Below are 27,838 nucleotides of genomic sequence, written 5' to 3'. Positions count from 1 at the left end.
GACACATGGAATACCGAAGAATACAGAAGGAATAATTACTGGAGCAATCAACAGCATTGAAAATGTTAAAAGATGAATTGATCCAAGCATATAGTTATAAGATGACATTGCTAAAATCACAAGGCACCTGTCCATGTTGACAGATAGAAACAATATTGGAAGAATTTGAACTGAGGATAAAATCTAATGGGTAACTAGGTTACGGGTAGCTAGGTGGCAGAAATTTACTGAATAGCCTTTAAGGTAAAAAAAAAGCCAGGGGTTTAGTTTGTGAATGTAGAGATGAAAACTAAGGTGTTTCAGAATATGAGCACTTAAATCAGTTTTGTAAAAGATAGGAAAACATTATCAGTATTTGTCAACATTGAGCTAATTAAAGATATTTGGAAAATCAGATGCTGGGCTGAATAATGATCAAGGAATGTATTCTGGATTCAAGCTGCCTTTCGGAAAAGGAATATGGTTAACGTTTCTGGGGTTTGGGGAATAGTCTGATGTCAACACATACTCTGGCCAGAGCACAATGGCAGAAAATCTTTTATCTCATTGTTACCAACCATGTGCTGTTTTACACCAGTAGCTGCAGTAAGAATGCTATTACTGGATAATGGATATTACTGGGCACTAGAAGGTACTTGATAAACCATTGCTTTAGCCACTAGATGCATTATAATGCAGTTTATTTCCCACAGCCACTGACTGAAAAATGCTGAAAATTAAGATGAAGAAATTGAAGGTGTATGTCACCTTCCAAACAATAACAGATTGTTGTTCAAATAAACCGCGATTAACGATGAAAGTAAAGCAATGTTTCAGTGTTGACATTCTGCATTCATAGTCTGCTTGGGTTTTGCTCTCACACTTCATGACACAGAAAAACTGAGATGAATTACTGCCACATAATACACTGTGAGCCGCTTATTACCATGTATATACAGCACATAATTTTGCATAAATATCTTTTGGCAAATCCAATCTCTTCATTGAAAAACAAGGGAAAGTGTAGATCCTCAGCTTAACTGCTGTGGTGATTGTGATCTGTGAATAACCACCACCAGCTCAATACATTGGAGAGAGTGCACCAAATTCTCTTTGTCCTGATCTCAGATTCAGCCACCACTAATTTACCTCATAATTTCAGCAGGTGGCCCAATTTGGACACAATGTTTAAAGCCAGCCTGAATCATGGTGTTGCATTATGGCTGCAGTAGGTGATAGATGTCATAGTGGAGATAATTGCAACTTACCATAAGTCTCATGAGACATCGAGCAGAGAATGTGCTTCATGGTTATCAGATGCTGCAATGGGTGCCTTGTTGGAGGAAGCAGAGAGGTGGAGAGATGTCTTGTATCTGCAGGGAACTTGGAGGCACTTCAGACACCTCCTCAAGTTCTGAGGACGAGGATCAAATACTGTAAGAAGTTCATTGACCTTCCAAGGTCACTGAATGCATCTTCAAGTATCATTCTACATAAGTATACCACTAGTATTTGGCCCATTGAGTAGTGCATGCCTCCTATCAGTATCCATCACAATCAGGACTTGGACGATTAATACTTCTGCATGCCTAGTTCCCACATTTCACAGCTTGTCTACACTATTGGCTATTCAATCATGACATCGTGACCTGCATATATCACAATCATTCTGGCCGTCATTCACTGCCACGTTTCCCTCTCTACAGGATAAGGTGACACAAAATCAAAGGCAATGACAACAGCATCAAATCAGAATGGAACTAAGTGAGAGGATGCTCATCGTCAAAGGCATAGCCACACAGACATGGCCAGTGACAGAGATGAAACCATAAAAGATGATAGTATGCCCATATCTAAGCCTCCTCTTTGTATCCCATTCCCACTCCATTAGTGTTATTGCCTGCCCCTGGCAGCCATTCGGCTGAGATTGCTGCATCTCATTGCAAAGAAAATGCTGCCTAAAACCTGGCCTTCCAGACCTGGATCTGCTTGGTCATCCTGTGAGGTCACGTAAAATTTCCCCCAATCATGTGACAACCACTGCAGTGGCAATGCACAGCTGCACCAGAACATGGAGAGGCATGTAATAGAAAGACTTGCTTAAGGTGCTACGTGTAATTACACATCAGCTGGTCACCAAGAAAGTGAAATCCCAACAGCTGAATACATCTCCACATTGTCCACAGCCAATGGCAATCTCCAAGGGGAGGGTTGCAATCTCACTGACTCTTCATACTTAATTGGATGGCATTTGAAACCCATAAGGTCATTAACCACTTTTGCTTCCATGGTGTTTGATGTGGCCCTCTTTCTACAGAGTGTTAGTAAGTAGCACAGATAGAGCAGGAAATGCCTTCAATTTTTTGCAGCTGTGGCTGAGATATTGAACAGTGACCCGAGAACAGCATTTCAAGTGTAGTACCTAGGGTTACAACATATCTTAGGTTTAAATATCCTTGACATTTGAGAAACAGTAAACCTTTTCCCTTTTAATTAATTAAAAGTATATAGCTATTAAATGGTAAGGAACCCAAGCAAGCTTCAGTTAAAGATCTTAGACCTAACAGGACAAAATTGATTCAACAAATATACAATTTATTAAGAGCAGCTGTTGCCTGGTTACTGGGACGATCCAGTAGGAATTCAAAATCTGATTAAAAATATTTGAATTGATGAGCTCCAAAAAGTAGTCATGACTGGTTGCTCTTGAGTATTTTTTTCAGGAAAATGATTCATATCAGTTCACAGGATGTAGACTGTCCATAGCAGATATTTTCATCATTTCACCATTTCATCATTAATAGCTGTTGATTTAAGTAAAACATTTCAAATTGTAGAAATGATGTTAACATATAAGAAAAAAGGTGGAATTTTGTTTGACAAGTAAAGTTTGTGTTCAGCCAGACCCAATTTTCACCCAGATCTTATTTTTCCAATGTGCTGAACCCAACCTTCAGCTCCTCCCGGCTAGTAATTGCTGAAGGAAACATCAGCTGTAGGTGAGCCCCTTAATTGTACTTCTTCCAACACTTCATTGCCATTTTGAAGATCAGACCTTGTCTTAAATTTATTTAAATGTTTTTCTCTGAACAACAGATTATTTTTTCTTATTGAATGTGAAATGATTTTTGGGCAACACAATGGTCCAGAAGAACTAGCAATTTAATTGCTATTCTTTTAACACAAGGTTAAACCAGTCAGATTCTCTTCTTTGTCAACAAGTTAATGGGAATAGTTCTCTGTTCTCTCTGCTTGCCCTCCTGGGGCTCAATGGCACAGAGTACCTGCTGTTGCTGAATAGGATTAAAGATCATTGTGCATTGTGAATAGGATTTCAATGAACAGACGTGAGGCTTGCAGTAGCCCTGGCTCCCAGAGGAATTGGCTCATACTTTTGTCTTTGAATATAGTCAGTTCCCCTAAAACACTGACAAATGAAACTAGTTTGTGTTTTGTGAATGGACTGTTTTAATCTGGAATTGAGGTATCAGGATACAAAACCTCTAACAGAAGAATTCACGAAGATTATATAAGGAAACAACAATATGAAATAGTAACAAGGTAATAGTTTGAAGCACTGAATACATAACAGAAGAAATTCTATAGTTTTGAACTCTTGACAATGAAGGTATCGGAACAAGACACTGTTAGTACATAAAACAGAATGCTGGAAGAACTCAGTGGGTGAAGCAGTATCTATGGAGTCAAAAGGTGTAGGTCCAGACCCTGCATTAGGACCCTACATTTCAGGTCAAGACCTTGTATTAGGACCGAGAGGAAACTGGAAAGATTGCCAGTATCTAGTAATATAAAGGGGGGTGGGATAGATGTTGGTAGGTGATAGGTGGAGGGGATGATGGGCAGATGGAACCAGATGAGGGGAGGGGATGGGTGGCATGAATAAAGGGAGAACAAAACCAGGTGGATGGGTGAGTGTGTGAGGGAAGAGAGTACTGGGGGTGTGGGTTACCTGAAATTAGAAAATTCAGTGTTCATACTTGTTGTAAGTTACACAAGCAGAATATGGGACGTTGTTCTTCCAATTTATATTTGGCCTCTGTAGCAATGGAGATGGCAGAGGACAAGTTGGTGTGGGAGTAGAAAGAAAAGTTAAAATGACATGCAACCAGAAGCTCGAGATGGCTGTTACGGACAGAGCACATTCATTCTCTTCTCCTTTGCTATGAAGAGGACAAATGATGCTACTTGACATGCCTGACTTCTTCCAGCGTTCTATTTTTGTTCTAGATTACAACGTCTGCAGTTTCTTTTGTCTTTGAGACACTATTGGTGTTTGGAGAAGCTTTGTATCTTGTAGTATTGGACAAAAAGAGAGAGCATTGAAATTTGCCATGATAAAATGATCCAGCATGAGTTTAATTCATATTTACATTTGTTGGAAAGGGCAAAATTCCAACACATAGAACCTTCTGAAACCAAGAGATACAGTTTAAGAATTAGGAAGGTTGTATCTTCACCACACCTCTACCCTCCCCACATTCGGTCACTATACACGTAACTTCAATGCACTGAATGTTTTTCTTTTTCCAAAATTTATATTATGATTCCATGATAGATCAACATATCTTTATTTTACTCTGTCTTTTTGATTGTCAAGTTGCTAGCACAGGAAGTTTGCATTTTAGTAAATATATCCCCTGCCCAAGAATGGAAAAAGAATCAGAAGGGCATCCCCAGATATGGGGACAGTATTTTAAGTCTAGGCTGCGCTTGAGTTTCCTGATAAATTTTCTGACAGAAAATTTGTTGATGTGATGAAGGTATGACATGGAATAGGAAATGGATTCTTACAATTAGTTTTAATTGTGAATGAAATGTGTGTGTAAGATTTGAGGTAAAAAGAGCAAACCTCCAAAGATAAATATCAACCAAAAAAGGTCCTCAAACACAAACATCATGGCTAAGTTTGGGGATAGTGAGATGGCACTATTAGAGGGGTCTGCTGAAGTTCAAAGAATAGAATCTAGATCCAGGAGAGAGAAACTTGTTGATCATTATGATAGAACAGAATAAACCAGTAAAAAAAAGTTTTATTATCTTGATCAGAAGCTTAGAAGCTTTTGCAAAATCTGAGTCTGAGAAGTTAACTTTATCTGGTATCTGCAGCATTAAGCAGGACACAAGTAGGAAGCAGTGATTCAGCAAAGTTGTTGACAGAAGCTTTGACAAGCAACAAGAAAAAAGTCAAATGCTTGAGGGGGAAGTAGCACATAATTTTTTTCATTAAAATAGCACAATGGTGCAATCATATATGTTGCAACTGGATAAAAGTTTAATTTCAAACCAGTTGCATAGGTAGTATGTGAAAGAAAGGTATTTTACAAGGGAATGAAAAGGCAAAGACAATTGATTCAGACTCTGCAAGACTTTTTGGGTGATCTAGATTGTAGTGTTTATTTCTGCCTGCAACTGGCAGTTTTCAAGCAGAGTGAAAAGAGTGGATCTTCAGTGCCTCTTCCCTCATTTAGGATAAGTAATAGTTCAATGGAGTTAATTTCCCTTTAATAACTTTGTAAATTAGGATTTATGGACATAATGTGGTCATTAGAAAGTTATTATTTCTTTTACTGTTTTCATACAATGCAATAAATTATTTCATTGCCCCATTTCAGATTAATGTTTATTGTTGGATCCCGTAAGTTCAACAAGCCATAAGCACTTGGGATGGAGACATTCGGGCGCTGAGCAGCAAGGCTGTATTATCCATCTTTATTTCTGTGCTTCTGCTAAAATATTTTATTTTTCTACTGGTTTTCTTCATGTACATTCCTGTTTGAAAGATCAGGAGAGATCTGGGACTGGGAGAAATCTTTAAAAGATTTCAATCTTTTATTCTTCTGATTATTTCTGTGCACTAGAGAGGAATTCAGGACAGAGGCATTAGAATATATCAGGTTAACAAATGTTTGTGAATGTTTATATCCATTTTTATGTAATGGGGCTGCATCTAGTATAGGATCACTGCATTCAGAGGCCAAAATTCTAAAAAGTCTTCCTAAAAAAGAAAATTCCATTTGTCTGTTGCAAATTATGTTTTTGTAATAGTACTTAAAACAATCTTTTACTTCAAAATAATATGTCATTATGAGTAATTATGCATCCTGCTATAGCACAAATTGCAAAATGTATTTACCTTAAAGAGAATTCGTAAAAATTTCATAGAACTAGTGAAAGTTCAGAAATTGTTCTCTCAAGGGCCATTATGACTGAAATGGTTCTTAGCTTTGTTGAATTCAACTCAGTGTTGGGCAGTGTTAATCCTGTGAGCCATTCTAAATCTGTCACAAAGAGGGAGAAAAGAAAGTAATACCATTGCAATGGTGATTTCACAATCAACTCACTTCCACAAAATTCACATTACCTAGCAGCTGTACACCAAATTCATTTCCTTTTTGAGTTATAGTTAGTTATTTTCAAATGCCATTACATAAATGTGGAAATAATTCCTATGGAGGGGTTTCTGATTGGTTGCCCTGTTTTGTCCAAAATCAGCCTAATTAGTGCAAAATACCAAAATAATTTTAAGTACAAAATATGTCTGGTACAAATTCAGTACATGCCCTGTTTCCACTGGTCTAAAACTGTAGGCCAGCTACCCCTGCAGTTCCCCCAACCTCTGCTGTTCAAAATCAGTTCAAGTTGTCTCCCATGGCATGTCTAATGATTGTACCACTCTGCAACTTTCAACAAAACAAATAAACATTTGCTTACACCCAGGAGCACTGATAGGCAATCTTTTTTAAAGTTACATAATTAATTTACAGAAATAGTATTTATATCAATAAAACTAACAAATATATCTGTAGTTATTTTAGATTATCACAGGTGACGTAATAGTTGCAGTGATTAAAAATGGGTATTTTTTTTGAGAGAAATCCATTCAGTTGAAAAAAACTGGAAAAAATAGAGCAATTATGTTCCATTATGTTGACAGATTGCTCTAGTTCATGGAAGAATTTACCTTCTTAGTGGAAAGAAAGTGTAAACAACATAATTTCAGGTAATCCAAAACAAAAACTCCACTCCAAATTATACAAATCACAGCTGAAATATGATATACAGTATTTCAAGGTTGTTCTATTAAGTTAGGAGAGTACCAGTTACATTACTGAACAAATAATTTATTATCAAATTGAACATTTTCTAGGTGGTTTAAGTCATGGGCTGATACATGATGTTGAAGAAGCCTTGGTGAGTTACTCCAGTATATTTTGTGTTTGGTACATTGTCACAATGTGCCCATGTATGTTCAGGGTGATAGAGTCAGTGCTGGTCAAGCCAACTGCTTTCTCCTAGGTGGCATTTGGCTTCTACTGGAGCCACATTCATCTTTGTAGCAAACTCCTGATTTGTGTTTTATAGGTGGTAGAAAGGCTTTGGGAATCTGTAGGTGAGTCATCACAGAATGTTCGGTCTCTGACCTACTCTGGTACACATGGTATTTCTGCCGCTGTTCCAGTTACATTTGTTGTTAATTATGATCTGCAGGAGATACATGGCGGAGGATTCAGTGATGATAAAGCCATTTGATTGTTGAACGTATATGGTTAGATTCTGTTTTGTTGGTGATGGTTATTGCCTTGTGCTTGTGTGGCAGGAAAGCTAATTGCTATTTATCACTCTCCACCTGGATGGAGTCCAGGACTTGTTTCTCACAGTGGTGGATTGCTTCATTATCTGAGGGGTTGCAAATGGAATTATGAAAGTTGCTTTCATCAGCGAATGTCTTCATTTTTGAATTTATGATAGAAGGAAAGTGGTTGAAGCACCAACTGAAAATGGCTAGCCTTAGGAAGTATTCCACCATAGCAGTTGGAGAATACAGTTGCCAAGATCCACAAATAAGCTACCATCAGCAAAATTGAGCATGAAAATGCCGGATCTACATAAAAAACCCAACTGGGTCAGTAATGAGCTTGTGGGAAAAGAAACTTGCCATCCTTATCCAGTCTGGCTTTATTTACAACATTTGTCCATGTATAAAGTACCTCTCAGTTGTAAAAGAGATTGGCTAGAAAGTGTAAAGGATGATTTAAAAAAATATATATAGTGGCCATTTCCCACGAATTCTATTACATAAACACCTGGCAGTGTGAACTGCTGGCACACTTCATTGATTTACTTTGCATCATTTGCACATTTATTGGATTGTCCTTGATCTGTGTAGTTTTCTACACACTGAAGTGAAGTTAAAAAGTCAAGGTTTCAAATGTTCAACAGGCCATTGACTGAGGAGCTTAAAGGTTCACTTCACCAACCCACAGGTCACATATTTAATTTCCTTTGCAGTGTTACTCATTAATTTAACATTTCAACTCGTATTGACTATCATGTGTTTGAGGGGAATGATACAATAACTGTTCTATGCAAATAGCAAGTATGGATTAAAAACAAATAATCATGAAATTCAATTTTTTAAAAAAAGTTTTTTAAAGCAAGGTTATAAGTTAGAAATACAAGCATGGTTCCCAGCATATTGAATGAGAAACATGCTCGTATAAATGCATCTGACTCTTACAGTCACAAGCAAGTCTGAAGCAAGTTTTACGATCTCCATGCCAGTTGAAATGTCTTACCAACTATAGTCTTACTTGTAAACTCGCCATGTTTGATTTGATTTTGGGCTCTGAGAGTGGGGGGGGAAGACCTGATGGCTCTAGTTTCGAGCTTAGTCCGGAATATTTTACAGTGAAGTTTTAGGCAGAGTATTATATCACTTCAGAGAAAAGAAAAAAGTCACATTGAAATAAATGACTAAAGATGTGCACAGAAAAGTAATTTTTTTAATGATTAATTAAGGTTGAAATACATGCTTAGAAATGTTGTGCATCCTATTAGGTTTGTCAAAGCATTGCAATGCTGCATGGCAGTGACCATTTCAGATGCCTCTTCAAAGTATAGAAACACCCAACTACTGATGAACTGCTGTAGTCTTTCCTTTGTCCTTTCTGCAGCATGCAAGAAAAATAGAATGTCTGCAATTGAAACTGGATCCCAGGGGTTGTGACGAGAGACCGGCAATCAGGGCTCCATCAGAGCTTAGGAGCACTGGCAGGAGATTGGCATCTTGTTGGGAAAGGGAGAGGAATGGGAGAATTTGGGGCCCAGATTGGGGAGTTTCCAAAATACCATTCCATTGACTTCAATAGGTGCAATTTCAATAGAAATAATGGCCCAGAATTTGGAATCATTGATAAGACCCTGTTTTGCCACTTGCCTCCAAATCACAGGCATCTTGAGAGGGTCTTGACTGGAAGCAGTGTTCATTGGCAAGATTTTGTATAAAGGTAGGGGCTTCCACATGGAAATCCCATCACATGTGGGACCAGAACACTACCTATCCTCCAAGCTGACGGAAAAACTAGTCCAGATAAAGGGTCTTGATCCAAAACGTCAACTGTCCATTTCTCTCTGCAGATTCTGCCTGACCCACTGAGTTCCTCTGGCTTTTGATGTGTTGCTGAAAAACTTGTTGGCTTAGGTGAGGTGGCAATCAAAACTGTCAAAGCATAGTGTTTCTGACATTCAAAAATATTTGAAAATATTCATTAAGATTATTCAAACTACTAAAAAATGTAAAATTATTAAACTTTTTTTATATAAAGTTGAAAGCCAAAATACATTTGAAAACACTTAAATTAAAAATGTGTACTAACTGAAGCTCGCCTTCATCCCTCACAGCCTCTCCATTTCAAATGCTATTCCTCACCACTTTTTCCAGCTCATAGCCCTCTATGCCATGGCATTTCAAGTGCTCACCCAAATCCTACTGAACTTTGAGTTTATCTGCCTCCACTACTCCCTCCAGATTCCATCCACCTTCCGAGTGAAAATATTCTTCCTCAAGTTCCGTCTTAATCACCTTCCCCTTACCTTAAACCTGTGTCCTCTGCTGTAAACAAATCTGTTAAGAGGAAAGGTTTTTCAGCTTATCTGTCCTCACAGCTGAAATGCTCCACGCTGGCCTCAGCTAAGGGGATCCCTTTGCACCCTCTCTGGTGCAATCACATTCTTCCTATAGTGTGGCGACCAGAGCTACACACAGTACTTCATCTGTGGTCTGTCAAATGTTTCATATAGTTGTATTATGATTTACTTACTCATTTATTTTATGTTCTGACTAATGAAGGCAAGTATCCAATATGCCTCTTAACTATTTTGTGTACCCGTGCTGCTATCTTCTGGGGTCCTTGGATATGTCCACCAAGGTCCCTCTTTTCCTCAGTACTTCATGTGTCCGACCATTGTGTATATCCTAGCCTCATTGTGCATATTCAAAAGGCATTACCTCACTTTTACAGGATTAAATTCCATCTGTTATTGCTCTGCATATGTTACCAATTCATCAATATCATTCTGTTGTCAAAGATTAGCCTCCTCATTATCAACAAGACCATCAATCTTTATGTCATCTTATTAGTCATTCCTCCTACGTGTATCCAGATTGTTAATATATTTATATAACAACCAGCAAGGGACCTAACAGTGATCCTTGTGCTACATCACAGTACAGAGACTTCCAAGCACAAAAACAATCCTCAACCATCACCCCCTGTCTCCGAAGCCAATTTCAGATCCAATTTGCCAAATTACCCTGGGTCCCATAGACCACTCTCCCATGGTGGAATCTTATCACAGGCCTTACTGAAGCCAATCTAGACAACATCAATGACACTACCCTCATCAAGAGGTACCGAGTTAGATTTTAGGGGAAATTAAAATAGAGTCACACAGCATGGAAACAGGCCCCCTGGCCCAACTGGTCCATGCCAACCAAGATGCCACATCCAAGCTAATCCCATTTGCCAGTGGTTGGCCCATAACCTTCCAAACGTTTCCAATTTATCTACCTGCAAAACTATCTTTTAAAAGTTGTTCTTGTAGCTGCTTCAACCACTTCCTCTGGCAGCTGATTCCACATGGATAACACCCTTTGTGTAAAAAAAACAATGTTCCTCATAAATCTTTCCCCTCTCACTTTAAACTTATGCCATCTAGTTCTTGAAACCCCAACTCTGGGGAAAAAGCCCGAGTGCATTTACCCTATCTATGCCCTTCATGATTTTATATGCCTCTATAAAATCACCTCTCAGTCTCCTGCACTCGAAGGAATAAAGCCCTAGCGTGGTACAACGTCTCCCTATAACTCAATCCCTTGAATCCTGGCAGCATCTTTGCAAATCTTTTCTGCACTCTTTCCAGTTTAATAATATCTTTCCTATGACAGGATGACCAAAACTGAACACAGTCGTCCAAGTGCAACCTCACCAGTGTCCTGTACAACTGCACCACGAGCTCCCAACTTTTATACTCAGTGCCCTGACTTATGAAGGCCAGCGTGCCAAAAGCCTTCTACAACACCCTGTCCACTTGTGACTCCACTTCCAGTGAACCATGTACTTGTACTCCAAGGTCACTCTGTCCTACAATATTCCCCAGGGCCATGTCATTCACTTTGAAAGTCCTACCTGGATTTGACTTTCCAAAATGCAACACCTCGCACTTATCCAAATGAAACTTCATTTGCCATTCCTCAGCCCACTTACTCAGCTGATCAAGAACCCCATGTAATTTTTACACTGTCACTTGCCTATTACCCAAAAGTAGGTCAAGCTTTGCCCTCTTGAGTAGAGCCCTCCGTAGATCGCCCAAGGAAACTTTCCTGAATGCACTGAACAAATTCCACCCCATCCAAGCCCTTAAAGGCATGGCAGTCCCAGTCTATGTTAGGAAAGTTAAAATCCCCAACAATGACAACCCTATTATTCTTACAATCTATCTGCGTATTTGTTCTTCTAATTCCCTTTGACTATTTGGGAGCCTATACTACAATCCCACCAATGTGATCATCCCCTTCTTATTTCTCAGCTCCAACCACAAAGCCTCACTGGATGAGGCTTCAGTAATTTCATCTCTGACTACTGCTGTGACATTCCCCTTAATCAAAAATGCAACTCTCCCTCCTCTCTTTCCTCCACCTCTATCCCACTTAAAGCACCTGTACCCCAGAATATTAAGCTCCCAGTCCTGTCTCTCCCTTGGCCATGTTTCTGTAATGGCTATAATATCCCAGTCCCACATAGCTATCCAAGCCCTAATTTCATCCGCCTTACTTGTCAGACCTCTTGCATTGAAACAAGTGCAATTTAATCCAATAGGCTTTCCTCGCTCCTGGCCATTGTCCTGCCCGTCATGCCTATTCAACTTGATGTCACTGACCGCTGCATCACTTTCCAGCCTCTTATTTGCCTCCCTGATGCTTGGGATCCCACCGCTCTGACAATCTAGTTTAAACCCATTCTAGCAGCACTTGTAAATTTGCCTGTCAGGAGATTGGTATTGGTTTATTATTGTCATTTGTACCAAGGTACAGTGAAAAACTTGTCTTGCATACAGTTTGTACAGATCAATTCATTATACAGTGCATTGAGGTAGGACTGAGTGCATTGAGGGAGTACAGAGTAAAAACAATAACAGAATACAGAGTAAAGTGTCAGAGCTACAGGGAAGTGCATTGCAGGTCGACAATAAGGTGCAAGGTCAAACAAGGTAGATTGAGAGGTCAAAAGTCCATCTCATCATATAAGGCAACTTTTCGATAGCTTTATCATTGTGGGATAGAAGCTGTCCTTGAGCCTGGTGATATGTGCCCTCAGGCACCTGTATCTTCTACCTGATGGAAGAGGAGAGAAGAGAGAATGACCTGGGTGGGTGGGGTCTTTGATTATGCTGGCTGCTTCACCCTCCAATTCAGGTGTAACCCATCCTTCTTGTACAGGTCACTTCTACCCCAGAAGAGATCCCAATAGTCCAAAAATCTGAATCCCTGCCCCCTACACTAATTTTTCAGCTATGCATTCATTTGCCCATTCTTACCCTCACTAGAACATGGCACTGGAAGTAATCCAGAGATTACTACCCTCGAGGTTCTGCTTTTTAAACTTCTTCCCAAGCTCCCTAAATTCACTCTACAGAACTTCATCCCTTTCTCTACCTATGTCATTTGTGCCAACATGAGCAACGACTTCTGGCTGTTCCCGCTGAGAATGTTCTTTAGCTGCTTTGTGACATCCTGGATCCTGGCACCAGGGAGGCAACACCGTTCTGCAGTCCCTTTTGTGGCCACAGAATTTTCTGTCCACCCCCTGACCTCTGAGTCCTGTCTCACCATAGTCCTCTCTGCCTTCACCTTTCCCCACTGAGCCTCAGAGCCAGTCCTGGTGCCACAACCTGGCTACAGCTGCCTTCTCCTGATGGTCTTCACCCCCACCACCACCCCCCCCCAAAAGTATCCAAAACAGTATACTTGCTTTCAAGGGGAATGGCCACAAGAGAATCCTGCACCATCTGCCTATTCCCTTTTCCTTTCCTGGTGGTCACCCAACTACTTTCTGTCTGTACCTAAGGTATGACCACCTCACTAAAACTCACATCTATGAAACTCTCAGCATCTGAGATGATCCTGAGTGCATCCAACTCCAACACATGGTCAGTCAGGAGCTGCAGCTGGACACACTTCCCACAGCTGAAGTCCTCAGAGACACTGAAAGTCTCCCTGATCTCCCACATCTTGTAGGAGGAGCATGCCACTGCACTAACTGATATCTGAATGTTTTAAGATTACAAAGGAAATTCAAGGAACCTTACCCATACTTCTGCTCACCAAAGCCTCTTAATTTGCTACTCCAACATTTGCCCACTCTCACAATGGCTGCTCTGCTAGAGCCTGCTTTCCTTTTATTGGCTGATGTGTCTCACAATTAGCCAATAAGAAATGCTTTTCTGAAAAGCTCTATCATTCAATCAGAAGGGCCCTTTCTTTTTTAAGCTTCCACTGCTGCTCCATCTCCTGCCTGTCAGCTCCTCAACGAGCACAGGAATGGCTCCTCTTTAAGCTTCCTGCCACTGCTCCTCCTCTTGTCTCTCAGCACCTCGAAAGGTGCTACTAAAAGCTGAACTAAAAATCAAGTTAGTCAGACAGAAGCTTCCCTTAACAGAGCCATATTGACTATACTTAATTAATCCCTAACTCTCGGAGTGAGGATTAATCCTGCCCTTCAGAACTTTCTCCAATTATTTCCCTACCATTGAAGTTGGACTCACTGGCCTATAATTACCTGTTTTACCCCTGCCGTATGACTATGACAAATAAGTAGGGTAACTGAGACAATGGATTAATCCCAAATCTCTAGAATTACATCCCTCAATCTCTTACTTATCTATTAAGATGTTCCTTAAAATCTATTTTTTGTTCTCACTTTTGATCGTCTCTCCTAATATCTCCGAAGGTGGTTAGGTATAAAATATTGTTTGATAACACTTCAAAGAGGTGCTTCAGGATATTTAACTCTGTTAAAGGTGCTGTAGATATAAAAGTTATTGATTGATGGCTATGAATGTGAATTAGTAACACAAAAATAACAAGTAAATCAGGAACAAAAACTGTACAAATTGATCCCATTTTGCTTATGCAAGTAATAGCTTCCCCACTGAAGATAATTATTCAAATGTATTTTCGTTAATTATTTTATGTTTTGTCCTTTAATTTTTTTATTAATTGTAAATAAATTCTCCATTACTATCATGACTCTCCTGCAGCCATCATAATTTTCTATGAGTTGCTACATGACATTGAAAAATGAGACAAATTAACTGGAAAAGGATTGCAGCACTTACCCACTATTTATATTCTCCCATGTCTCAGACTGGCAGCATAGAAGGGCAACTCAGGTAATTTGTTATTGTTTGGTCATGGTAATTGCTGAGCTTCTTGGGTCTTGGTTTGTCTTCAGGCTATGTGAGGTGGACATAAACAGAGACAATACCATGGAACTCTTTTAGCCCTGTACTGCTTGTGTTATTTATACAACATTTTCTCATCCAGAATATTTTCTTCAGGGTTTTTTAAATAAAATCTTGAGACTTTTATATTCAAACACTGCACTGTTTACAAATTCCATCCATTCTTCTGATTTTCACATGTTAGTAATCTTAATGTGTATTTTATCTCTTTATTAAACTATACAGATTTTAAAATGGTTGGAAATATCAAAAGGTAGTGTATCTGATTTATTTTATTAATTTACTTGTGCGATTAAAGAATTAAATTCCATCATGTGTCAACTTTATAAATACTCATAAATTGGAACAATAGAATCATGCACGTTTTCCTTACAATATATAACAGAAACCAACACTAGAATATTAATGTAATTGGTATCTTTCATGCATGATTAATATTGAAAGAACTAAAGAATAGTCCTTTCATTGCTCCAGGTCATTTCACATTGCCATACATCCAATAATTTACTTTTGAAGTTCAGTGGTTGTTCTTATGTGGATGAAAGGGGTAATGGTTAGCACATAGCAAAATGTCACCCCCAGCAAATGGATTTCTCTTGGTACTGATTAACAGATGGATCTGACCTAGATACTGGGAATAATCTCTATTCTTCAAATGGCATCATTGGATCTTTAGCATTTATCCAAGCTGGTTTTAAATTTCTTCTGGAAGGCACTGCAATATCTGTAGTACTTCCTCAGTCCAGCACTGCAGCATCAGTTTAAATGATACAGCCCAACCTTGCAGTGAGTTTGGAATTTACAATACCCTGAACTCAGGTAGGAAACCAACCTGCACAATTTTGTCTCATATATTACATGAATTGTGCCTTAGTTATTCATAGCCAGGCACTTCATTTGCAAGCAGATATTTCTTTCACTTTAACAGTTCCCATTTTGATAACGTGGATTAGAATCTGGAGATTTCAGGATTTCTCAACAGCTGTCTGAGGAGTGCCAAATATAGTTACCGTTTGAAAATGCTTATTGTAAAACATTGGCAGCAGAATTAAACATCTGTTTCAGCTAACTACTGCTCAACAACATTGGTGATTTTATTTACAGGACAATCATTTGCATAGTCCTGGTTCAAATACTAAGGTATCAGTAGAAAATTAGGAGCAGGTCATTCAGCCCCTCAAGATTGTTCTATCAGTGAGTTATGTTATAATTGTTCAGTATTTTAGCATTATATACTGTACACTCTTGAAGATGAATAGCTAGAGAGTAGTCCTAATAAAGAAACACCAACACTCAGTTCCACACTCAAAATCAACAGCGGAGATCCTGACATTGTGCATTATTTAGGAGATGGTGTACAGGCAGGATCTGCATATGTTGGTACACTGGACACAGGTGGCTACCATCAGATTAGGCAGCGGGGATAGAGCAGGTGCCACATCTCCGGAGGAAGAGATAACATGAGTTCCGCAAGATATGACACAGTTAAGGACCTCAATGGGGCTGGCTACAGAAGATGGCTAAAATGTACAATTAAACCAAGAATGCCTTTGTTCCATGTCAAGAAAAATGGAGTATAACTTGGCATAGGGATTTTTATGGAGTTTGGAACCCACCCATTTCTTGTAGCTAGTTCCTCTCACACACCTGGGATCCAAACTGGATGCAGCATCTCATGGTCAACTTCAGTCTCAGTTGCAGCATCAAGCAGCTTCCACCAGAAGTCTGAGAGCTGTAATGCAAGATTTCACTGAACAAGCTCATAGAAACTCACCTTGCTTCTGTGAAGATCAAGTCCAGCTGTAGATACCAGTGTCTGAAGGTACTTGCATGTTGTCTCAGCGGTCTAGCAATTTGCTCTCCAGTTGAGCACTAGGGCTGTTGAGGCACTCTGCCGGGGCACAGATTTGCTTTCCTCTTTCTGGATGATGGCATCCATGCTCTCACTCTGCCATACAGTCAATGCCATGTGTCTCACATTCCCAGTAATCAGTTTTTTCTGTCTCCTGGTAAATTCAGATTTCATTTATTTTACCTCCTATTTATACCTCTCCATACCTTTTGTTATTCACTAGCCTTTATATCCTCTTTCAGCCAGTTCCGCCATCGCATGTGTCATTCAATCTCCTCTCTTTATGTTTTCACAGACCTTCTCCATTTTTACTTCAATTAAAAATATTTGTTACCTCCAACTTTTCTCAGTGTTGATGAATGTTCATCAACCTGAAATGTTTATTCTCTTTTCTCTCCATAGATCCTGCCTGATCTGCTTGGAATTTGCAGTGTTTTCTGTTTAACTTCTACCATTTTGATGGCCTATTGTGGTACATGCATTGATTGGTATGGATGGATAGGACAAAGTTAAGAGAGAAACTCAAAAGGATCAGCATGGCAAAGCAAAAGATACTGTGCAACAACTTATCTTAATTTATGATTTCCATTCTTGGTAGATTTTAAATTTATGCATTTGGATAAGAGAAAAAATAGATGGAAGAATTTATCAAAATATTAAAGTGTTTGAGTGTTTTGACCTATGAATTAGAAAGGCCAATTAGAATCATAGAGAGATGCAACACAGAAATAAGCCCTTTGGCCCACCAAGTCCAAGATGACTATCAACCAGCAATGTCCTCTAATTCCATATCTATCCCATTTTTTTTATTTTCCCCACGTTCTCATCAACTCCTCCTGGATTGCATTATTCATCTACACATGAGAGGCAATTTACAGTAACTAATTAACCCATCGACCCACACATCTTTGGGAGGTGGGAGAAAACCAGAGCACCCAGAGGAATCGCACACTGTCACAGAAGATGTGCAAATTCTACACAGACAGTACCCAAGGTCAGGACTGAACCTAGGTCTCTGGCTCTGTGAGGCAGTGGCTCTACTAGCTGCATCACTGTGCTTTAAAATTTAAGTCTCTGGAAATTTACAGCACATGAGGATTCTCCACCCCAATATGTCTGCAGTATGTCTCCTCAAGTACAATTCAACACTAACTCCACAATCCTGCTTTCTTCCAGTGGCCCAAAACCACTTTTTCAGTGTAGCTGCAATAGAATTTCATCAATAAAAAGTATTTCTAAATAGTTTATGCTTAATCAGTTTGATTATGTTAATTGTGACTCAGTCAGAGGTGATTTGACCTGCACAAAGATGTTAAACCAACATTTCAAGAACTCAATACCAAGCCATTATGTTGTGTTTTGAAAGCTGAAGACAAATGATGTGCAGTAAAAAGTACTTTCATTAGCAGCTAAAAAAGTACTTGCAAGAAAGGGGCTGAGGGATTAGTCAGGCAATTTATTTTTTTTTCATATTCTACATTATAAATGGAAAGCAATACTTTCCTACATTTGTAACCTGAATGAGGGATTAAACAAGTTGTTCTTCAGTCAGATCTGACTCCAGGATTTCTCAGCACAGAGGTCAATGTTTGGCCTTGCATTGGATTTGAGGTATGTAAACAAAAAGGAAAAGAAAATTGAAGGTCATCACATTATTGAGAGTAAGTTTTCATATAACACTCCATCAAGAATAACATGCACTGGAATGTGTTACATGGCAGCCATGCATATTGCAGTTTAGATCTTGTCATAAACTGCCAGGGTGTAGTTGAGTGGCTTATCAGCTGAATTACAAGATGCCAAATTATCTTCAAATATATTCCAGCATGTGTTCTTTATCAAGTGTACAACTAGGGTCTGTAGGTCAGATTTATTCCATTTCTTTGTGATAAACTTTCCTGGCTCGAAACCCCCCCCCCCACCCCCCCTCGCTGTTGAATCACAAAACATGAAGTGCAGTTGTGGGAGAGAATTCAAATTTTCAGTGTTATCAATCGTAGTGTTGCATCTTCAGTTTAAATGCCACTCAGTCGATTAGCACATTCAGCATGAGTGCCTATATAATTTAAGCATTAAACTTCAAGTTCAGTTTCAGGATTATAAAAATTGGGTTTTACCAACTGTAAAATTACTGCTAGAAATTATGTCTTGTGGATTTTGAACTTAACTTGATGGCCTCATATTCAAACCTTCCATCTCAAGTTAAACATTGTGATAAATTCCAAATATGTATTGATGATTTTGATGAACGGGAAAGAGGAAATTTTAGGATGGTATTTTGAACTTGATGGAAGAAACATTTGTAATTTTTTGCAACATTTGTTTAAAAACAAATTAATGGCTCTAATGAAGCAGGGAATGTTCACTTCTGTTGCTGAAATAATATTGATAAAGATATGACCTACAGTTCCTTGATTTAACTTTGAACTTTAAGGAAATGTGCAGAAAAGAAGTGAATTCTTGAGCATGCTGAATGGAAGAAGGGATCCTTCACTGTTGTGCAGTTTTGGTTTTGATGTTAAATGTGGTCTACTTTCATTGTGATCAAAGATAATGTTTCCTTGACTGTGTGCAATAAAGATGTACTGGTGTGTCCAGTCAGAGTAGTAGAACGTTTTCGAGATCTTCAACCAGAGGAAATCACAGACCTGTTTCAGACGAGCCAAAAAGTGGCGAAGGTTGTGGAACAACATTTCAAAGGGACATCTTTGACCATCGCCATTCAGGTTTGTGATTTATTTTAATAATGAGCGACTGGAAGTATATTAATTCTGTATCGTAAAGTACCTGGAATGACCATGACATTGGGAAATATGAAGCATATGCTTTTTTCCAGGCGATGTTCAGTTGATAGATTGAACAACTTCTGTAGCATCTCTCCAGTTGTCTCATATAGCTGTGCACTGAGTATTCCTTTGTTTGGCTGTCAGTGTGGTGAGGTTCACTTTTGTGCAAATGTATTGAAAATGGAAGCCATTTCTAAACCAATGGTATTAGTTAATTCTGGCATTATCCGTGAAGATTAAATTCAATACTCAGTGGAAGTAAAACAATCAATTGAAAGATAAGGGCGCATTGGCAAAGGAAGAAAGCACCCAGCCATCTGCACCTCAGCTTTTTCATTTTTGACCAAGTTCTACACTTTCCTTTCTCCTGCTGCCAATAGAAGGCACTTGCATCATACAGCTTCCTTTGATTCATTACCAAAAAAATCCTGCAGATGCTGGATATCTGAAATAAAACAAACTATTTAAGATGCCCAGCAGATCAGGCACAAAAAAAATCATGTGGAGAGAAAAACACAGTTAACAATGCAGGTTAAAGACCTTTCGTTAGAACTCTTTTATGTAGGGGTTCTTGTTGCCTGCTCAGAAAGCATGTTAAGAAACAAAACATTGGCAAAATAGTGGGTTTTGATGAAAAGTATCTTGATCAGTTTCAACAGCACACACCAATTTTTGTTTCCGACATCCAGAAGTGTCCAGAAAGGCTAATGTAATGGATGAAGTATTACTGTGTTTAAGTTCTACTCAAAATACTCAAGTACAAAGAAGGAAAAGAAAATTATGTTTTGGGCTGGAAATCGGTTTCTATTGAAGATCAAAGGAGATCATTTATTAAATTGCAATCATTTTGGACTGGAGAAAGTTACTTCCAATGGGTGTAGTCATTGGACTTGACCTGGGAGACAAAGAAACCTAACATAACAGAATTTATTTCAACACAACTGGCTCTAACCCCAGGCCCTGAATAAGCCTACCCCCAAACATTTTCGGTTTGGAGGCTAGCTACTGTATATAGCTTGCAATGGAAATACAAATCAGTAAATACAATCCTTAACTGAGTGTTTGGGTGCCATTGTACACAAGGTTTCCTGGAAGTCAGCTCTCCCTCTCCTTTCTTTTCTGCCATGGGCCCCTTCAAGCTTCCTAACTGACGTAGAACATCCCATAATTTCAAGCTGCTGCTTTCTACTTGAATTGTGAAGTATTTCATCTTCACCGTAGAACATTACAAAAATTTTCAGTAAGTCTGAAAACTAGGAATCCTGTGAGAGTGAAGAACTTCAAATAATCAATGTGAGTAAAGCAAAAGAACTGAGAAAATTAAAGGAACTAATAAGTGATGAAACATCTGGACCAGATGGCTCAAATTCCAAAGTTCTGAAAGACATAGATGCAATCATGGTGATCTTACAGATTTCATAGCTTCTGTACTGGTCCCAATAGATCAGAAGGTAGATAATGCAGCATTGCTATCTAAGGAAGAAGGGGAGACAAAACGGAATTGTAATAAACTTATTCACCTGAACTTAAATTGTAGCCTAACTAATATTGAATACAGTTCTAGCTTAACCTCCTCGTTGTTATATTTTGTGCCTTACTCAATAAAGGAAAGGTTCCTGTATGCCTACTAAACTACCTTATTGCCTTGTCACTTACTGTATATTTTCCTCTTGCATTTGACCTCCCAAAATGCATCAGGTTACACTTATCCAGATTAAACTCCATCTCCTATTTCTCCACCCAAATTTCCAACTGATCTATGTCCTGCAGTATCCTTTAGCAACCTTCCTCACTACCAACAGCTCCACCATTTGTCGTGTCATCCACAAACTTAAAAATCAAACCATTTACATTTTTGTCCAAACCATGAATATATATTACAAGCAACAAAGGTCCCAGCACTAATCCTTATGGAACACCACTGGTCATAGATCTCCAGTCAGAAAAACACCCTGCTACCACTACCCTCTGTCCTCTATGACCAAGCCAGTTTTGGATTCAATTTACAAATTCATTGGATACCATGTGATTTAATCTTCTAGACCAGCCTACCATGGATATTGCCTGGATTGAAGTGCAAGGAGGGGTTGGATAAACTTGGATTGTTTTCTCTGGAGCATCAGAGGCTGAGGGATTACCTGATGGAAATGTATAAAATGAGAGGCATAGAATGGATAAATGGTCAGAGTTTCTTTTTCCCCAGGGTGGAAATGTCAAATATGAAAGGGCATAGGTTTAAGGTGAGAGGCGGAAAGTTTAAATGAGATTTGCAAGGCAATATTTTGTTTACACAGAGTATGATAGGTGCCTGGAACCACTGCCAGGCGAGGTGGTAGAAGCAAATACAATACCAATGTTTAAGAGGCTTTTAGACAAACACATAAAAGGCAGGGAATAGAAGGACATGGATCATTTTCAGGCAGATAGGATTAGTTTAGATTGGCACTATGGTTGGCACAGATGTGGTGGGCTATAGGGCCTGTTCCTGTGGTGTACTGTTCTGTTCTATCCTCTCATTTATGGTATATTCCCTTACCTTGCGCACCTCTCCACAATTAAAGTCCACGTCCTCTTTTCTGCTCAACTGTCCATCCATTCACACCTTTCGGAAATCTGTCTCCTCCTCTCTGTTAACAAAATGCCCAGTTTTTGTATCATCCACAGTCTTCTTTATCCTGTCCCTTACATTTAAGTCTAACTCTTTCTAAATTACAAAAAAAAATCATAAGATTGAGTGCTGAGATTAAGATAAGATATCTTTATTGGTCACGTACATTGAAACACACAATGAAATGCATCTTTTGCATAGAATGTTCTGGGGGCAGCCTGCACATGTCGCCACGCTTCCGGCGCCAACATAGCATGCCCACAACCTCCTAACCCATACATCTTTGGAATGTGGGAGGAAACCGGAGCACCCGGAGGAAACCCACGCAGACACAGGGAGAACATACAAACTCCTTACAGACAGTGGCTGGAATTGAACCCAGGTCGCTGGCGCTGTAATAATGTTACGCTAACCGCTACATAATAGAAAATGTCTGAAAACAGAGTTAAAGTTTCAGGTCAAGGAACTTCTTTCAAAATTTGAAAAAGTTAGAAATTATGGAACTTACCATCATGAAATGTTGGCTCTTCCTTCTCATTGTACTGATGCTGAGTATTACTGGCATTTTCTCTTTCTATTTCAGATTTCCAGCATCTGCAGTTTTTTTGTTTATCAATTGAGTACTGAACCCTGTGGAACCCCACTAATAACAGCCTTCCGGTCATGAGAACACCTGTCAACCATTACCCCTTGCTTCCTGCTGATTTTCGATTTAATTTGCCGCTCTCCCTTTGATCCCACAGGCTCTTGCTTATTGTCCAGCCTACCGGATGGGACCTTGTCAAAATTCATATTCCACAAATCTTTATGGAATTCTTTTGAGGATATAATAAGCATGGTAGATAAAGATGATCCAGCAGAAGTCATATATCTGGAGGTACCGGAGTTTGGCTTATGTTGTTGGAAGAAATATATTAGCATGGATCGGTGTTTACTTAGGGCAGGAAAGCTATAGCAGGGGAAAGAAAGGATCATTTTAAAGTTGGCAAGCTGCTATTCATGGGGTTCACAAAGAATCTGTGCTGGGTTTAGTTATTTATAATCAAACGTAATGCAAGCTTGCTGCTGGGCCAGATGGTACACAGTCTGACTCACTGTCTGATTTCACTACCATCCATTACCTTGGCCACATACCATTCAAACCTCAAGGGCACACTAACCTTTACCTGCAGTGCAGCTTCCAACAAGCTTGAGGCATCAGTTTGGTGACATCCCATGAGTGACAACCAGATCTCTTGAACTCACATCCTGAGGCCCTAACCCCCAGCACTGGCCTGGCCACTTTCAATGCCTCTTACTGTCCAGCGCTTGTTTCATTGCTGTATGTTGTCTCAGGTAATCAAGGACATTTAAAACAGTTGAAGTGGTTTAAATTAATTACAACATAGACAATTTAAAAAATCTAATATTAAAAAATACTATATTTAATGAATTAAACTACCATTCATTAATTAAAAAACATAACTTTAGAGAGAAACATCAATAAAGAAATAAAAGTCTCAGCTAAATCTACTGCTTTAATTAATGTTAGTGACCATTTTCAAATGAATGGGGCTGTACTCTGACAGGGAGAAAGATGAGGGGCTCAACACACTTTGAATCCAGACCCCATGTCAGTAAATTATTGAATGCACCTGGATACAACAGTGAGTCCTGGGGCAGAGCAAGAAATCAAATACCCTGGTGTCTGATCTCCATCCTATTCCATACTGCAATACCCAGGGTAGAAGTTGAGGACATGCTTATGCATGCACTGCAGCTTGCTGATAGTTCTTTATGAAACTGACAGCTACCCATCACCGTGATTTGGCTCAATAATAGATAGCTATGTGGGAATGGGAGCTGTGAGGAGGATGCAAACAGTCTGCAAGGTGTTGCAAACAGTTAAGAAAGTGAGGAAGAAATTGGCAGATGGAGTTTAATATGGAAAAGAATGTGAAATTATTCATTTTGTTTGGAAGGATAATATAATAGAGTATTTTTTTTAAATGGTGATAAACTTGCAAGCATTGGTGTGCAGAGATATATGGGAGTGCTGGAGGCAGTGCAATAGAGATTCACTGGTTTGAATCCTAGATGTGGGGAAATATTGATCAAAATGTACCTGTACTCATTGGAGTGCAGGAGAATGAGATGCAATGTTTTTGAAAAATATATAATGTTCTGAGAGTAACAGGTAGAGTAGATGCTGAGAAGCTGTTTGCTGTGACTGGAGAGCTCAAGACTGGGGTACAACACCTCAGGATAGGGTTTAGGATTGAATTTGAGTTGAAAAATTCTGCACCCCAAGGTTTGTGAACCTTTGGGATTCTCCACCCTGGAGCTGTGGGTACTCAATTGTTGAGTGTCAGCAAATATATTCAAGGATGAGATTGATTCTTTTCATGTTCAAAGGCTTACCAAGAGATATGAGGACCAGGTGGTGGATGTGAACTAAAGGTAGAGGATTGGCCTTGAACTTATTCAATAACAGAGCAGCCTCAAGGGGCTGTATGGCCACTGTTACTGCTATTTTTTTTTACTTTCTTATTGCCTGGCAGCCCTTTAGCCTCTCGGTCTGGCTGGCTGCCAGACAGGAAATATTGTAGACTATTTCTAATGAGATCCTGCAGTTATATTTGCTAGGAGCCTCAACCTTCCAGCATTTCTGACTTCAGCTTCTTCCATCTTTCCCTATGAAAATCAGAGCCAATGGATCATTGTCAAATACCCGTGCTTAAAAAGTAATGAGAAATAATGTTTAAAAAATAATCTATATACTTTTAACAAAAAAATAATCACAATAGACTGCAAATGAATCAAGCAACTTAATAGAATTATGCTAATTTCTTTGAGAAATGTAATCTACCACAGAAAGTTTCTATTTTTGATCACATCATTACAATTCAAAGCTTTGTAAGAAGAGTATTAATTTTCACATACTTTGTGAAGGCAAAAGTGCTTTCCAAAACAACATTATTGTTCCGCTCATATAGGACTCTGATTCCAATCACATAGAATTGTTATTAGCTTCAACTGTTTTTGAGTGAATAGTTTAATTGAGTGTCATGAGATTATTGTGAACCATTAGTATCTCATGCTTATCTCTCCTTCCTTCTTGTAGGATGGTCCTGAAGCTGGACAGACTGTGAAAGTGAGTAATTTTTAATATTAGTTTATACTGTGCTACTCAAGATATGATTCATGATTCCTTTGTTGGAACAAGGGCTGTATAATCTGAGTTATGAGTCCATTCAGTTACATAACTGTCATATTATCATTAAAAAGCTTAATTGTTTTAGCAGTAGAATGCTATTTATAATCTTTGCAGAGAAAATTGATTTAATATTTACTCAGGTGTTCTTCAGGAAATAAATTGTGGACTAAATTAGGCACTGGGACTGCATTGGGTAATTAACCCATGTCCATTTCCATTTACCAATTACTCAACATATCTGCACACAGCCAGCATGAATTATCCTGTTCATTGGATGCACTCATCAGCATGGGGGTCAAAATCTTAATTTGTTAGCACTGGTTAAAGTTAGCCTCCCCTCTCTTAAAGGTGAAGAGCATGTATTTTGGTTCCTATGCTGGAGGCCTTGGTGGAGAAACTGGAAAGTAGGAAGAATGCCCTTTAATTGCAAGGGAGAAGACACACAGTCAAGTGACAATGGAAGCACAAAGCTATTGAAGGCATTGTTAAGAATTAGCTTCAATAAGGAAGATTCTGTGCTTTAAGAGGTCAATGACCTCACACAAGTGATCATTTTCACAAATTGCTAAATGGTACCAAAAACATTAGCCTTGGACAGTACTCATTTCACCATCTCCTTAGGCAGTCCTTCAGGACCGAGAATGACCTCCACTCTGGTTTTGTGGGTTTGGAGCTAGCTAATGAGACCAATGGAGGAACTGCATTCTCCTCCGCAGATGGGGAATGAGGTGGTTGTTCAGGCATGTTGCTGGGTGGTTTGTGAGATGATCGGTTCCTTCTGGTTCATGGTCTTGAGGCTCCCAATACCATTCCATGTGCTTCTTCTCCATATGGAGCAGTAGACAAGAGATTCCAAGGAGTCAGTGGGGATGTTCTGCTTCTTCAAGAGGTATCTAAACACATCCTTGAAGCTTTGTTTCTGTCCTCCTGGTAATCTTTTCCTACATCAGAGCTCATTATAGTGTCTCCATTTTGGGGGTCTGGTACCTGGCATATGAATAATGTGGCCTGCTCAAATAGCTTACCAGGTATAACTAGGACCTCAATGTTAGGGATGTTGGCCTGGAAGGGGACACTGACAATTCTCTCGCTGACAATTCACTTCTAGTAAATTTGGAAGATTTTATGGTGACGGCATTGGTGCTATTCTTCCAGTGTCTTAAGGTGCCTGCTGTAGGTGGTCCAAGTGTCAGATGCATTTCAGAGGGCAGTTATCACTGCAACCCAGTGGACTTTGAGTTTTGTGCCAGGTTTGAGATCTTAGTCTTCAGGAATTCATCACTCGGTCAAAGCTGGACCTGGCACATTGAAGGGAATGATGAATTCCATCATTGATGTCTGCATTGGCTGAGAGGTGGCTCCAGGGTTATGGAAAACTGTCCTCATTTTCCAAGCTCTCATTGTGAACCTTGTTTAATGGAAGGCAGTGTGATGCTGTGGAGTCAGGTTGGTCAACAACCTTGGTCTCGTGGATGTTGAGTGTAAGGCCCATCTTCTCGTATGCTCCAGTGAACATGCCAACAGTGTCTTGAAGCTCGGCCTCTGAATGTGCACAAGAGCAAGCATCATCTGCATACTGCAACTTAATTATTGAGGTTCAAGTGACCTTGGTTCTGGAGTGTGGTCACTGAAGATTAGCTCCACTCCTATAGGAAGTTGTTGAAGGTGAGGCACAACATTGCAATGAGAAAGATTGAGAGAGTTGCTGGGCAATGGTTCAGCTTTGTTTGACAACAGTCTTTACTTGCATTAGTTCTGATGTGGAGCTGTTGGTTACTTGCTTGCAGGCCATCATGGAACAAACGTAGGATGGAGGTGAATTTCTGTGGGCAGCTGAATTTGAGGAAGGTGGTCCATAATCCCTCCTAACTAATGCAATCAAGGCTTTAGTGAGGTTGAAAAAAGCCACGCATTATGGCTGGTGCTGATCCTGGTATTTTTCTTGGAGCCATTGTGCTGTGGCGATCATATTCTCTGCGTCTATAGATGGATGAAATCCACACTAGAATTCAGAGAGCAGCACTGTGGCCACTTTCAGAAGGTATCTTAACTCCTACACAGCCCATATCTCTCGCTGACAATTCACTTCTAGTAAATTTGGAAGATTTTATGGTGACGGCATTGGTGTTGTTCTTCCAGTGTCTTAAGGTGCCTGCTGTAGGTGGTCCGTATCTAAGTCATTTACTTTATTTTAGAATGAACACACTTTGAGCTGCTATAAGTCCCAAACCTACATCTTGTAACCTGCATTATGTGCAGGTTATTTAACAATAACAGGTGCATTATCCAAACATAGTGTACGTCTCTCATTAACAAAATTCCCTCTCCCTTGTAGAAGGTTTTGCATATATAGAGGAAGCCCAGGCTTCCCATGTGGGATAAAATCTCTAATCTCTTAGTAGATATGGTGCTGGAGTGTCCACTGCCAATGTGGTGTTTAGCGGTGGATTTGAATCAATCCAACATGACAATATCTTCATCTAATTCTCCTTCTCGTACCCGTTTCCTCCAGATTTCCCAAACGCGTCTGATTTATAAGATATTTATAGCATAAGCACCCACCTCGTGCATCACCACCTATCTTCTCCACCAAC

General features: G+C 39.4%; 1 protein-coding gene across 3 annotated transcripts in view; it reads left to right on the top strand.

Annotated features, from left to right (window-relative positions):
- The window catches only part of fhit (fragile histidine triad diadenosine triphosphatase), an 801,834-nt gene that overhangs the window by 488,675 nt on the left and 285,321 nt on the right, over positions 1-27,838 (top strand). For all 3 annotated transcript variants that reach the window (XM_052018273.1, XM_052018271.1, XM_052018272.1), the window contains exons 4-5: positions 19,235-19,380; positions 25,152-25,181. In XM_052018273.1, coding sequence (XP_051874233.1) covers positions 19,235-19,380; positions 25,152-25,181 — 176 coding nt within the window. The remainder of the gene's footprint in view (positions 1-19,234; positions 19,381-25,151; positions 25,182-27,838) is intronic.

Source organism: Pristis pectinata, chromosome 6 (genome assembly GCF_009764475.1).
Source record: "Pristis pectinata isolate sPriPec2 chromosome 6, sPriPec2.1.pri, whole genome shotgun sequence".
NCBI lineage: Eukaryota > Metazoa > Chordata > Chondrichthyes > Rhinopristiformes > Pristidae > Pristis > Pristis pectinata.
This window is presented reverse-complemented; position numbering and strand designations above follow the sequence as displayed.